Raw genomic sequence first — 14946 nt, 5'->3', positions numbered from 1 at the left:
AAATTTTACCAAAGTATTTCACATTATCTACTTACCAGAAATAAAATGATTGCTACAAACGCGAGAGTTTTCAGCTTTCTCAGTTGTCGTCAAACTCCTTTCTGTAAATACTCGCGAAACAGTCTTCTTCGGGCTTCGCTCAATTTGTAAATTTCTTCTCCCTTGTTCAATATTATCAACGGAAACCGGTAAAATTTAAATCTTTCTTTATCTCTTGCACTGTTGTGTCCGCAATTCCTCACTGCACAAATGTAACCCATTGATTAAGTGCTTAAAACACAAAGACCTTCGACAACCGTGACCTGAGTTCACCTAAATCCCCTTTGTTTTGACACCACGAGATCGGCCGCTTGTCCACCAGAATGGCCGACTTCCGGTTCACAGGTCATTGCATAATTAGCTGTGACGTAACGTGAAAACGAAGAATTGGGGAAAGCCTTATGAACGACCAAGTGCCCCATTTGAGGGAGCTAGGGCTAAAAGCAGGTAACATAAGTTCACTTGCGGATGGTAAACGCACTCGTGTTGAAAGCGACGAATATTCCTTAGTTTACGGATCCCCTGAAGCGTGGTTAAAGAACGAACGCTGGAGATTTATGCTGACGAACTCTGTGTATTCCAAAAAACTCTGTGCCATTGCCGTCGATGAAGCGCATGTTGTAAGACAGTGGTAAGTGTTTAAATAAAAACGAGTCTGCAGCAAAATGTTATGTTACATGTATGTTTTAAATTGAGCAGTATAAAGGAAAGGACAATAAGAATGTAAATATTGTAAATAGAAAATGTAAATAGTTTAGTCAGTATTAGTAGGCTCTCATATATTGTACATTTGTGTTGTTCCAGACTATTCATAGACTACTTAACACTGCAGTGGCATACTGAATAGACAGTGTGAATTCTCAAAAACTATGGACTACAGAATTCAATTTCCCGCGAGGCAACAAAACAAAAATGTTTTGTTTACTCTGTTTATCTAGCTCTGATACCCCTGAGCATGTTTTTCTTGTGTTTGTTTATCCAGTGATATAATTTTGGGGCATCTAAATAAATACACCAATAGAACCAATAGGAAATCTTGCCGGAGTATAACGTCCCTGTTGGCTGATCGTGGTAGAAATATTAGAATTGGCAGTAGCATTAGAGGTACAAGTCGTATGGATCGGATCGAATTGTAAACATTTCGAGGATTTCCCACGGCCCGAAGCTTGGATTTCTCCACCGTCGCTCTCAACGCTCAATAAACTCTTCTTTCTGGGAAGTTCTCGATCCTTGAAGATTCCCTACAATTCATCTTTGAGCTCTTCAAGATGAACAGAGGCCTTTTTGAACTTGATCAATCGTCGGTAGCGAGCTTTACAAACTGAAAACTCGCTGGTCGCTGAATAGCAGCTCACATTCACATCCAGACAGGAACTAATATTCGCCGGAAAATCAAAAAAACTTTTTCTAAAAACATAAATTTTTTCTTTTGTCTCAACTGAAGTGGAACAAATAAAACAACGATCACTTTGCAAAACCTTCTTCAGCGTTTCCTCCAGCAAGAAACTACGATGAAATGCAGAATTAGAAAACACGGGAATAACGATATTGATTACAATCTCTTGTGTCTGATTGGTCACATAAGAAAAAATTTCAGTGATCTCACTGGTGCCTCCTGAGTCAACTCAAACGTGCTGGTATCTGTGCGAGTGATCTTGTTTTATTTTACTGTAGTACCATAAGATCGGTTTTAGAATACGCATGTCAAGTATTTCACTCCAGCCTTCCGTTCTATTTATCCGAAGAGCTGGAACGTATTCAGAAGCAAGCCTTGCGCATTATGTTTCCTTATGCAAGCTACAACAGCGCTCTCAAAGAGGCAGGCATCTCCTCTCTTTACGACAGGAGAGCATCTCTATCGTTTGATCTTTTTAATGACATTGTTCTTGACATTAATCACAAGCTCGCAGGTCTGCTCCCACCTAAAGCTGAGCACCACAGGCAGCTGCGCAGCAATAGGTGCCTGTGGTGCATAGTTTAACGTGCCAGTGTGCAAGACTGATCGTTTTAATATGTTTAAGTATGTATATTTTTTTAACACAAGATCATCCTAAGTGAAAACTTTTTTTATTAGATTTGTATATTTTTATTATTAAGATTTTCAAACCATTTTAACTATGAATTTTGTTTCTTGTATTGTATATTATACACGTAATTCAGTCTTCGGACTGCGAGGTGTTTCTTTTTAATAAACGATTTATCTATCTGTCTCAATGACAACAAAAGGAAAGGAATGTTGTTCGAATGTGAGCAGCCGTTTGTGGGGAGGAGCGTTGCGTGACGAGACTAAAAACGGCTGCGAGGGAGACGTTCTTTATGTGCCTGGTTTTCACTGGCGACGCCAGCACAAGCGCAAGCACAAATACTCTTATTTCTCTTCCATTTCCGATTTTCACCGTGATAACAATCACAACAACTGTAAGGGTCGATCTGCACAGAGGACAAAACCGTTTGTTTTACCTTAGTAGTCTGTCAACACAACTTTTATTGGTGCGGACTGTTTCTCCTGCAAGGACAAAATATTGACTCCGACAAATTTATCAAAGGAGCCGCTGTCCTGCCTTGGAGGCCTAAATTTCGTTCCGTGTTATCTTCTTTTGTTTTCGTGACAGGCGTTACTGACAAGTTCCGGTTCTTTCTGACCTCTTGCTCTATCAATCGCAATGAAATACACTAACGATCACGTTCAACTGATCGAGCTACACGCGTGGATTACGCTTTATACTTGGACTGAAATCCTAACAAATGGAGTGTCTATGGTCCCATACACAATTCGCCTCAGTCAGGTGGTGTAAGTGGTACGCAGCAGAATGTGCTGGTACCATGGCAGGATAGACCGTGATAAACTTGTCGATCATTTGTCGAAAAAGCCAAGACCAGCGTGTAATTGTACAAAAATCAGGTTACTAGGATGGCAGTAACTGTCTTTAATTACAAAACTCGGGGATTCTAAAACTTTAAAACGACTTAGAAGAGTCCTGGGAATTATTCTTGGAATACTTTGGCAAACTAAGTTATGCGGGCTTATAGGAGCAGATCAGACGGTGACAGGAATTGACGGCTTTGAATCTTTAATTAATGCACAGACTAAACAAAAATGTGTCATGTCAAAATGTGTCCTTTGATTTTGCCCAGGCGGTGTGCGCACTCTGGAGAAGAAGGTCAGAAAGAACCGGAAATTGTCAGTGACGCCTGTCACGAAAACAAAAAGAAAGTGAGACAGACAAAAGATCGTATTGATGACGCGGTCATTTTCAAGTAATAACCAATGAATGAGTTGCCAGTAATGGCATCTTGTTTCTGCGCAAAGATTTCTGGGATCGCCACAGGGCAAACATTGCAACTTGCTGGAAGGAAAGTGTATGACGCATGGTTGTTTCGACGTCCAAAAAAAACGAGTTTGTACAGAGATCGACGCTCTTTCGCTGCATTTTTATCATAAATGGATTAAACTATTGTTGATACGAGGTAAGTGTAATTTTTTGTTTGAATTACCGAAATATGTCATGAAATGGACCGATGAACCTCTCTCCTTACCTAAGGTAAATTGTGAAGCGCGACTGAATATACTCATATAGAGGTCTGCGCTACATAAATGTCAATTATTAGATTATGTATCATGATAACATTTAATACTCAAGCACACCATTTCAAACTTCTGCTACCTCGCTGTAACTGTCGTAGCACTCTTGTATTACCAGACCGAGAAAAACAACAAGAGGTAGATTAAACACACGTAAATAGAACTGAAAAGGCTTTATTCATTTATTTCTATTTCTAAATTTCGAGACCATTGAAGGATAAACCTTAACGCATGGAGAAAAGTTAATCGGTAGATTTTACCACGTACTATTTCATGGTTATTCACAATAAAACTTACGCTTCTCATGTATTAATATTACCCAAATCCATTTGTGATAAAACAGCGGCGAAACGGCGATGATCTCTCGCCGAAATCGTTCTTTTGGATGACGAAACAACCTTTTCTTTTGGGGGGTAGGGAGGGACTGTACACACGAGATAAATATCATAAAGCTTTGTATTGGAGTTTAAGCTCAGCTCTGTAACTCCGTAAATAATAAAGCAAATTAACTATTACAGAAAGTATAGCTTTGAATGTGATCGGTTGACTTAAACTACAACCACCTCAGTTAAGTAACCACCTCTCATGAAACTGAAATTCCAAGTCAAAACACTCTAAATGGAACCTCTCGTATGCGACCACCTCTCTCAGATGCTTGTTTACAATTGCGGATCCTCGTGTTTGCGCAAAGATCTCTGAGATCGTTACGGGGCAGGAAGAAGTGTTTGGCGAAATTGCTGTTCCGACGTCCAAAAACCGATTTTGGCGAGAGATTATTGCTTTTTCGGCTCTATTTTATCAAAAATCGATTTGGGTAATGTTGATACAAGGGAAGATTAATTTTTTGTTGAAACAATAATGATTTACTTTTCTCCCTGCGTTTATTGTGGGAATTGAAATCGCGTGATGGTCTGCTCATACTGCAAGGATCGGAAATGTCGATTGTGTTTCTATTTCTTTACCGAGCTCAAAACTTACCATCTTCCTTACTCTGTTTACAAAACATGACGCTATCGACTCTGCCGACCGATCCAGCAGTATACAGGACACGTGTCAGATAATCAACTTTGTAATGTGCCTTGCTGAGTGAATGAGCACTGTTTCATCAGCTCAGTGGAAGAGCATCGGAGCGCGGAATCTGGAAGGTACGAGGTTCGATTTTTCATTGGGTATTTTTCATTTGCGGCTGATTTCAACCATTTGGCGGTTGATAATACTGAGTTGTTATTGTGATGGTTGACGGGAAAAAGTTATTCTTTTTGACAGCTGACGGTTAACGTGTGACAAAAGAGTGATGTCTTCAGTACAAATCTCGTTTTTAAATTTCAGAGTGCTTCAGAACACTTCATCATGCACTGAATGGTGTAAATACCAAAGGGTAAAACTGAAAAGCATAACCGAATACCGTAACTGAACAGCATAGCTACACAACAACAACAACAACTCCTTCTGGAGCCACCATAACTGTTTCCTGAAGCGGAGAAAGCAAGCAAGAACGGTGAGACGTGTTCTTAAATCTTTACTTCTGGCAGGATGTTATTACTGGGATCATATACATTAATCTATGGTGTGATTAAAGTTTCAATAGCTGTTTTAATTCTTATATTTAGTTATTTTTTTAAGCGAACAGTTCCGAAACTTCCGCTTGTGTTTACGTTCGGTGAATCGCTGTAAAAGACTGTTCGGTATGCAGACCGAAAGTACAATCGCTGTTGTACTTTCGGTCCGCATACCGAACATGACATGCTATGCTCAGGACTAGAACGGTCAGGCTCCTGATCTGCTAAACTTTAACTTAAAGAAAGATACTTTTTCGTCTTTTACCGAGCGTCGGTCAAAAGAGAAAATTTTTGAGTCTCCGAGAGGAATCGAATTTATAAAAGACCTTCGGATTCTGCGCTCTCACCGATGCCTTCCCACAGAACCACCAGAGACTCTCCAGAGAGTCACTAAGTCACTATTTGGTGTATATCTTCAAGATGTTATTTGTGGGATCATATGTTTAAACTACAGTATAATTATAGTTAACATAGCTGTTTTATTTCTTCTACTTGGTCATTTCATAGGCGAATATCTCCGAAACAAGCGCCTAGGTCCACGTTTGGTAAATCATTGTGGTTCTATTTTCGTTCGCACGCTGACATGCTATGTTCAGGACTAGAAAACTCAGGTCCTCAAAGTTCTGCTCAATTCCAAAGAAAGATAGTTTTCGCCTTTTACTGAGCGTGGGTCAAAGAGAAAATTCTGAGTTTCCAACAGGAGTCGAACTTATGAAAAACCCTCGGATTCTGTGCTCCGACGCCTTACCACTGAACCACAAGAGACTCTCCAGAGAGTCATTAGGTTCATAACTTCATTATAATCCATCAAACATAGTTAACGCTCAAATGTCTCGCATACTGCAATTCTAGTTATGTTGCTTACACCTATGGTATCGTGACCTAGGTTTTTCCTGAACCTAATACAAATTTATTGTTTAAAGGTCTTAGAACTTCCTCTGAAGAAGTCTGAACATAATTGCGTTCGATGAAGGAGAACGATGTTCATGATCTTGGATGTCTTGTGATTTCAAGGGTGACCTCGTCACGCACTGACTTAATACTTTGAATTCTATCCACGTGCTTGTTTGTGATTTAGCGATTTTCATCTTTTACCTCAATTTCTGAGTAAAATTCTAGCATGTATCCATCGACTTTTTCGTTAAAAATAAGTTATTTGAATTGTCCTCTTTCGCTGGAGCTTACTTTTGGAAAAGGACGATTTCTAAAAATTTACTGCGCATTGTGTTTCCCCCAGACCTTATGCGTAGGTTACACTCGGGTGTCGATTTGTTCAAGCAGTTTTTGGGTACCTATCTCTAACTGACTGCAATTGAGGCTTGGGCCCTTTTGACATAAATAGCAGACACGTATAACCACGCCAGACTCTAGAGTCAAATGTTTGTCATACACACTATTTTCCATTTCTCCTCGGACGACTGTTATGGCTCATTTCAAAGTGCCTTCCTCTCCTAAATCCATCATCTTCTTGCCATTTTCAACAGTCTAAGTATTGCAGGACCCAAATTTCGTTCCCACGAACGCAGTTCATGGTCTATAAATACTCCGTAGTGTATTCGTAATATAAATGAAAAAAATCAATATTGATTTAACTTGACAGGAGAAATATTTTCATACAACTTTCAACTGCTAGAGGCATTAAAAATTCCTCCATCAAGCGTCAACTAAGGTCTTAAAATATTTTCGTCAACCGTCAAAATCTCAAAAAATGAAACAACAGGGTCGCCCTCCATAAGATCTTCTTAGTTTTTCTGGGATCTAAGTTTTCGTTACCTTGACCCGAAGCAAAAATACATTTACTCTATTGTTCAGTCGGTAATGATTAGGGCTCAAATTCAGTGGACTACTCACTGATTAAGGATGAGCCACCTCAACAGCCCAGGCCTTATCTGAAACGCAATCTCCTTATCTGAAACGCAATCAACGTGAGATATACTACTCTACGATCATTAAACCTGTAATGCTTTACGGTAGCACGACATGGACTTCTTGCAGTAAAGAAAATCTTTTGAAAGTCCTGCTTCTTCAAAAACGTGCGGCTAGAATTATCCTTGATGCCGAAAGAACAGCACCTTCTGTCGGCTTATTTAACACCTTAAAGTGGGTTCCTTTTTATGCTGAATCATACGTCAATCAATGCGCTCTAACCTACAAAAGGCTTAATGGAAATACCCCGGAATATATTAATGATATTCTTATCAGAAACTCTGACACTCATAATAGACAAACCCGTTTCTGTAATTTAAACTTAATGTGCCCGCGTTTTAAGAGAAGTTCTGAAGGGGGTCGAGCGTTTGCTGTGCGAGCCACGAAAGAATGGAACAAATTAAGTGTGGACATCAAACGTAGTACCAGTGTAAAACGTTTTAAGCGTTCCCTTTTTAAAATAATTTTAGATAATCAAATTCTTAGCAAATTACTCCTGTAATTTTTTTTATATTTTTTAATATTTTATGATGTATATAGGTTAATTATTTTATTTTAATTATTCCTAATATTGTTACCTTTGTTACAATTCCTTTTTTTTTTTTTTTTTCCGAATTTTAATTTTCGAGGGCCATTAGTTTATCAGTTTCATTACTGTCACATGTTACCCTCGTTAAATAAAGTCTTACCTACCTACCTACCTACCTAGGCCCTCCTCCTTGACGGAAAGTAGTACATTCCCAAACGCGATGTGAATAAGGCCGGAAAAAAAAATAAAGTGATCTTCTGAGTTCAAGTGAGCTTTTTTAATAACGGCAAAGTTATCTTCAAGTGTCCCAAAGGCTGGAAAGAATATTCAAATGTTAATTACAAGACTTCAGTTTGAATCATACAATTTTCAAAATTTTCAACCCAAAGTCTCGCAATTTTCTGGTCGCACTTTCCAGTAAACTACAATTCAAGCATGGTGATTCGACCACGCGGGTCACGTAAACGCAGAAATTCACACGTTTTTCACTTCTTATCGATCAGCAAATTTGCAGAAAACGAACTCGGCCAATATCTAGCCATCTGGACCTCACGCTCTGTCAATAACGTATATGTCAAGTGCAATTTGGCCCGGGAGGTTCTGCGGTCTGCAGATCCCCAGTTTATCAAGATTCCTTACGGGCCCTTACAATTTCGTTGTCTTTGGAAAATTTAATCCTGCTAATTGACACCAAATTGCACTCGAAAATATGTTATCGCCTACCTATAAAAACTCACTCGTTTTCAGTTAATCAGAAGCGTAATAACAATAGAACTATTTCTTCAAGAACAAGTTGTGTCCGCTATGAAAAAAAAAAAAAAACCTGCATTATGGTCCATTACAAGATACTGAATGTTGTATCTCTGCACTAAATCTTTCTGATTTTGTTTCAATCTTACTCTCAGTTTATATGTATCAGTATGATCTCTGCCAGCCTGGTTCCAATTCGTTTATTACGATCTGCGGCTTGTTTGGTAAGTGAATTATTCTTTTTTTTTTCTCTATTTTAATTCACGTTGGTGATAGGCTTTTTTAGATCAGGATTAGGATTATAATAAACTTCGAGTCGTATACTGTAATTAAAATTGATTTAATCTGATTTGTGCCTATTTGCAGTACAACCCAACCTAGATGTCGATGTCGACGAAAGTCTTGTCTCGCTAAAAGCACTGATCAAGTTAATGTACAGCAATTAGTTTCAAATGTCAATCGATTAGATCAAAGGTCCACTGTACAAACAAAACATTACATAATGAATCGCTAAAACACGTGTCATTTCACGTGGGTCCGCGTGTAACATGTGCGAAGAATCTGACACTCCCCAAAGTTTAATCACGCCGTGAGAAACTTTCAACGTCCAGATTTATCAAAAGAATTATTTACAATAGACTATACAACGTTCATTTGTCGACGGCTGATCTCCCCTATCACAGCCGCAGTACGTCGGGGTCGCACAGCTTGATTTGAAACATCTGCAATGGACCGCTTGTCATCATTGTTTATACTTGACTTGACCTCGATTGGAATCAAATGTTGTATGACCCTCCTCAAATAGGTCGGTCGCTTGTCGCTGTTTCCGACTTTGACGATCGCTGCACGAACCTTTCCATCCGCTCCAGGAATAAGTTCCTCGACTCTTGCAATCTTCCAGTGAATTCTACTCGTTGAATCATTTTTGAGCAACACGAGGTCTCCAACTGAGACTTCTTGAGCGACATTTCCTTTGTTTCTCGCATTTGACTGTTCGCGCAAACTAGTGAGATATTCCTTTTTCCACTGTGTTGTAACTTGCTGTAGTAAATTCTTATGATGGCGAGCTCTTCTTGTCAATGACTGGTGAGTACTAATTATTTCGTGATGCGCGCTGTTTGGTGTTAATGTGACACGTCGGCCATATACAAGATCTGAAGGAGTCAACGGATAAGAGATTGAATTTATGTCGTCGTAAACGTAGGTAATCGGCCTTGCATTGATCACTGACTCGATTTCCACAATTAAAGTTCGCAATTGTTCAAAATTCAGAGTTGCCCGTCCGAGCACTTTCTTCAGAGGCGTCTTGACACTTTTGACTAATCGCTCCCAGAACCCTCCCCACCAGGGAGCCCTTTCGATTATGAAGTTCCAGGAGATTCTTTGATTCACAAAGTAACGCAACACTTCGTTTGATCTTGTGATCCTTCTGACTTCTTTGCTTGAAGACTTGAAAGTTTTCGCGTTGTCTGACGTAATAGTCGCAGGAAGTCCTCGTCGACTAGCAAATCGTCTGAAAGCCAACTGAAATTCTTGTACGTCGAGACTTCTGCATAGCTCTAAATGTATGGCTCTGGTCGACGCACATGTAAACAAACACACGTAAACTTTGCTCGATCCATTCGCGTGTTCGTTGACAACATTTAGTGGTCCCGCAAAATCTAATCCTACATGCGTGAAGGGTGGATCTTCAGACACTCGTTCACTCGGAAGATCAGGAGTTGACTGAGACTTGTACGGCATTCCATCGATTCGCAAACAAATCACGCATTTCTTGATCACTCGTTTTACTGCTTCACGACCCCTCAAGATCCAAAATCGCTCTCTTATCGTAGTGAGGGTGTCTCTTAATCCGCAGTGTTTCACAGATGGATGTACCTTCTTGATAACCAGTGGAACAAATTCATGCTTAGATGGCAAAAGGATTGGATTTTTCGCGCTCCCCAGTAATTCGGTTTTGTTTATTCGACCCTTGCATTTAACGATACCATTTTCTAGAAATAATCCAAATTGTGAGACGTAAGTCGGCGGTACACATTTGTTTTGCCTATGATCACGTACAAACTTGATTTCTTCGTCAAATGATGACGCTTGCACTGCCTTAATCCAAAGTTCTTCGGCATTCGTTAACTCTAGGGCAGTAATAGTTTCAGTTCCACTACCAGAATTTGACTTGGTTCGTACTGTGTTACTCATCTTGTTTACAAATTTAACGACGAGGGCGGTTACGCGAAGCAATTTCGTCAGATCGCTAAATCGCGTGATATCAATTTTATTGTCAACCTTTGGGTTAGTCGGTTCGTTCGCTGCACTATTCACCAAGGAATGAGTGACATTAACTGCATTCTTTGCAGTTTCCTTAAGCGCTTCTTCATCTCCAAAATGGGTCGACTCGTTCTTTGGCCATTCTGGCTCCAGCTGGTATAGAAATTCCGGTCCGTTCCACCAAATTGCATTGATCGTAAGGTCCTTAGCACTTGTGCCCCTTGACGGCAAGTCCGCTGGGTTTTGTTTTCCCGGACAATGACGCCATTCGTTCTTTGAAGTTAACCTGTGAATTTCGTCCACTCGATGCTGCACGTATTGTTTCCAGGGTTTTTCGTTTTTGATCCAACATAAGGCTGTCGTCGAGTCTGTCCAGTAAACGGTCTTGACATTACCTTCGTTCAAATCAAGGCTGTTTACGAGTCGGGTGAGAATGAGAGCGCCTAACAATTCCAGACGTGGAATTGTCTGTCTCTTTAGCGGCGCCACTCTTGTTTTCGAGGTAACTAGACGAACATCGACTTTTCCGTCTTCATACAGTGATCGGATGTAAACAACTCCTGCGTAAGCACGATTAGAGGCGTCGCTAAATCCATGAAGCTCGAACTGCACAGGCCTTGATCGGAAAAAACAACGGGGTATTTTCACATCGTTCAAACACTTCAATTCGTTCAGAAATGAATTCCAGGTTCCAATAAAAAGGTTTGGCAAGTTGCTGTCCCAGTCAATCTTGTCGAGACAGAGTTCCTGGAATAGAATTTTCATTTCTACAGTGCACGGAGTGAGAAATCCCATCGGGTCAAATACCATTGCTGACAACTTCAACACAGAACGCTTGGTCGCCGGAAGTGACATTCCAGAATCGCACAATTCAGTTAAGTTGAAGAAAAAGTTGTCTTCGATAGTGTTCCAGTTCATTCCAAGAACCTTAACCACTGTGTCGTTCTTCATTTCATAATTTCCGGGGGTGATTGACGATTTAGCGTAAGACTCATCATCTTCTGCAGTAGCTGGGTCAACTGACGCCCTTTGTTCTTGCGAACTCTCGCATGCTTGAATCGACTTCAACAGTGTTTGAGAATTCGAGTTCCATTTTCTCAGGTTGAAACCACCGCTAGCCATAATTTTCTTCGATTTCTGATAAACAACGAAACCGTTCTCGTCGTTATCTTCTCCAGTTAAAAGATCGTCCACGTACAGACTTGTTTAACGGCTTGCACATTTCGGGTTCACTGGCTTATACTATTTTGCGAAACGAAACGAAACGAAACGAAATTTTGCGAAATGGCGTTTTTTCGCCTTTATTTAGCAAATATGTCCTCCTCGTCCGAAACAAAATGTTTTCACTAATAAAATGATCAATATTTCTAAGAGCCTGCTCACCTCTCATTTTATTGACCATAGTAGAATTCGTTTCGCAAAGTAGTAATTTTTGACAGAATTACTATTTTGCGAAATGGCGTTTTTTCACCTTTATTCGCCAAATATGTCCTCTTCGTCCGAAACAAAATGTTTCCACCAATAAAATGATCAATGTTTCTAAGAGCCTGGTCACCTCTCATTTTATTTTACAGAACTCGTTTCGCAAAGTAGTAATTTTGACAGAATTACTATTTTGCGAAATGGCGTTTTTTCGCTTTTATTTAGCAAATATGCCCTCCTCGTCCAAAACAAAATGTTTCCACTAATAAAATGACCAATATTTCTAAGAGCCTGGTCACCTCTCATTTTATTGACCATAATAGAACTCGTTTCGCAAAGTAGTAATTTTAACAGAATTTCTATTTTGCGAAATGGCGTTTTTTTCACCTTTATTAAGCAAATATGTCCTCTTTCCCCGAAACAAAATGAAAGACAACTACTTGTTTTTGTTCTCGATTGCTCTTTATTGGCTCGGAGTTTACTGTTTATTGTTGTTATAATTCTGTTTTCTATACTATTTTGCGAAACGAAACGAAACGAAATTTTGCAAGATTGCCTTTTTTCGCCTTTATTTAGCAAATATGCCCCCTTCGTCCGAAACAAAATGTTTCCACTAATAAAATGGTCAATATTTCTAGGAGCCTGGTCACCTCTGGTCACCTTATAACGTATTTTCCTAGCAGTTTGACTAAACATCGAGCGTTAATTGAGTTCGGCTGGAATTGCCAGTCACGCATGTGGCTTGTTGGTCAGCTATAAAATCGAGTTGCGGCAACCATAAATAGAACAGAACAAAATACAAGGAATACAGAGCAGAATAGAAAACAGAATTATAACAACAATAAAGAGTAAACTCCGAGCCAATAAAGAGCAATCGAGAACAAAAACAAGTAGTTGTCTTTCATTTTGTTTCGGGCAAAGAGGACATATTTGCTAAATAAAGGTGAAAAAAACGCCATTTCGCAAAATAGTAATTCTGTCAAGATTACTACTTTGCGAAACGAGTTCTATTATGGTCAATAAATTGAGAGGTGACCAGGCTCTTAGAAAGATTGATCATTTTATTAGTGGACATATTTTGTTTCGGACGAAGAGGACATATTTGCTGAATAAAGGCAAAAAAACGCCATTTCGCAAAATAGTAATTCTGTCAAGATTACTACTTTGCGAAACGAGTTCTATTTTGGTCAATAAAATGAGAGGTGACCAGGCTCTTAGAAATATTGATCATTTTATTAGTGGAAACATTTTGTTTCGGACGAGGAGGACATATTTGCAAAATAAAAGCGAAAAAACGGCATTTCGCAAAATAGTAATTCTGTCAAAATTACTACTTTGCGAAACGAGTTCTGTTATGGTCAATAAAATGAGAGGTGACCAGGCTCTTAGAAACATTGATCATTTTATTGGTGGAAACATTTTGTTTCGGACGAAGAGGGCATATTTGCTGAATAAAGGTGAAAAAACGCCATTTCGCAAAATAGTAATTCTGTCAAAATTACTACTTTGCGAAACGAATTCTGTTATGGTCAATAAAATGAGAGGTGACCAGGCTCTTAGAAATATTGATCATTTTATTAGTGGAAACATTTTGTTTCGGACGAGGAGGACATATTTGCAAAATAAAAGCGAAAAAACGGCATTTCGCAAAATAGTAATTCTGTCAAGATTACTACTTTGCGAAACGAGTTCTGTTATGGTCAATAAAATGAGAGGTGACCAGGCTCTTAGAAATATTGATCATTTTATTGGTGGAAACATTTTGTTTCGGACGAAGAGGACATATTTGCTAAATAAAAGCGAAAAAACGCCATTTCGCAAAATAGTAATATTGTCAAAATTACTACTTTGCGAAACGAGTTCTGTTATGGTCAATAAAATGAGAGGTGACTGGGCTCTTAGAGACATTGACCTTTTTATTGGTGGAAACATTTTGTTTCGGACGAAGAGGACATATTTGCTGAATAAAGGTGAAAAAACGCCATTTCGCAAAATAGTAATTCTGTCAAAATTACTACTTTGCGAAACGAATTCTACTATGGTCAATAAAATGAGAGGTGAGCAGGCTCTTAAAAATACTGATCATTTTATTAGTGGAAACATTTTATTTCGGACGAAGAGGACATATTTGCTAAATAAAGGCGAAAAATCGCCATTTCGCAAAATTTCGTTTCGTTTCGTTTCGTTTCGCAAAATAGTACAATTTCGTTTCGTTTCGTTTCGTTTCGCAAAATAGTACAATTTCGTTTCGTTTCGTTTCGTTTCGCAAAATAGTATAAGCCGGTTCACTTTGTTTGTAGAGATTTAGATGATGCGTGATGGTTTCGCCCAGGATAGAGGGGGATGGTCTCAGACCAAAAACTAAACGATTAAATCGATATTCATTGATTTCTGGCTTCTTGGCAAATGGATCCTTGAACCACAGAAAGCATAGCATGTCTCGGTCTTCCGATTTGATCCCGACCATCAAGAAGGCCTTCTCGATGTCCGCGGTTAGGGCGACGAAGTTCCAGCGAAATATAGTTAGCATTTTAAAGATGTGAGGAATGTAGTTTTCTCCCACTTCCAAACAGTCATTAAGAGAGCGTTCGTTCTTACAATTCTTCGCAGTGCCATCGTACATGATTCTAACCTTGTCGTTTCACGGTCTCTCCGCACGACTGCGTGAGGTGGTGAGTAGTGAATTCGTCTCGTGCTAAGTTTATCTTCCTCTAGCGTTTGATCTTCGGTCTCAGGTACAATCTCGACAATCCCTTTCTTTCTTTGCTCTTGGATGATGTTGTCGTATTCATTCAGCAAATTCGGCGCACTCTTCAACTTCGAATGCAACGAGCGTAATCTCCTAACACACATTGCATAATTGTTAGACTGTG

General features: G+C 39.4%; 2 protein-coding genes across 4 annotated transcripts in view; one reads left to right on the top strand and one right to left on the bottom strand.

The window, feature by feature from the left end:
• Positions 1-2595: 2595 nt before the first annotated feature.
• LOC111319161 (uncharacterized) overlaps positions 2596-14946 on the top strand; it is a 21008-nt gene continuing 8657 nt past the window's right edge. The window contains exons 1-4 of one of the 3 annotated variants that reach the window (XM_088742535.1): positions 2596-3507; positions 4661-4767; positions 4952-5120; positions 8542-8610. In XM_088742535.1, coding sequence (XP_088598661.1) covers positions 8557-8610 — 54 coding nt within the window. In that variant the 5' untranslated portion in view covers positions 2596-3507; positions 4661-4767; positions 4952-5120; positions 8542-8556. Of the gene's footprint in view, positions 3508-4657; positions 4768-4951; positions 5121-8541; positions 8611-14946 lie in introns of all 3 variants that reach the window. The other 2 variants (XM_088742534.1, XM_088742536.1) reach the window with 2 other exon arrangements.
• Positions 14597-14946, bottom strand: part of LOC148717828 (uncharacterized) — a 3567-nt gene continuing 3217 nt past the window's right edge. The window contains exon 1 of the mRNA XM_088743627.1: positions 14597-14946. This exon is cut by the window's right edge and continues 3217 nt beyond it. Coding sequence (XP_088599753.1) covers positions 14597-14946 — 350 coding nt within the window.

The sequence above is a fragment of the Stylophora pistillata genome, chromosome 13 (genome assembly GCF_964205215.1).
Source record: "Stylophora pistillata chromosome 13, jaStyPist1.2, whole genome shotgun sequence".
NCBI lineage: Eukaryota > Metazoa > Cnidaria > Anthozoa > Scleractinia > Pocilloporidae > Stylophora > Stylophora pistillata.
Note: the sequence above shows the minus strand (reverse complement) of the source record. Positions and strands in the feature narration are given on the sequence as shown.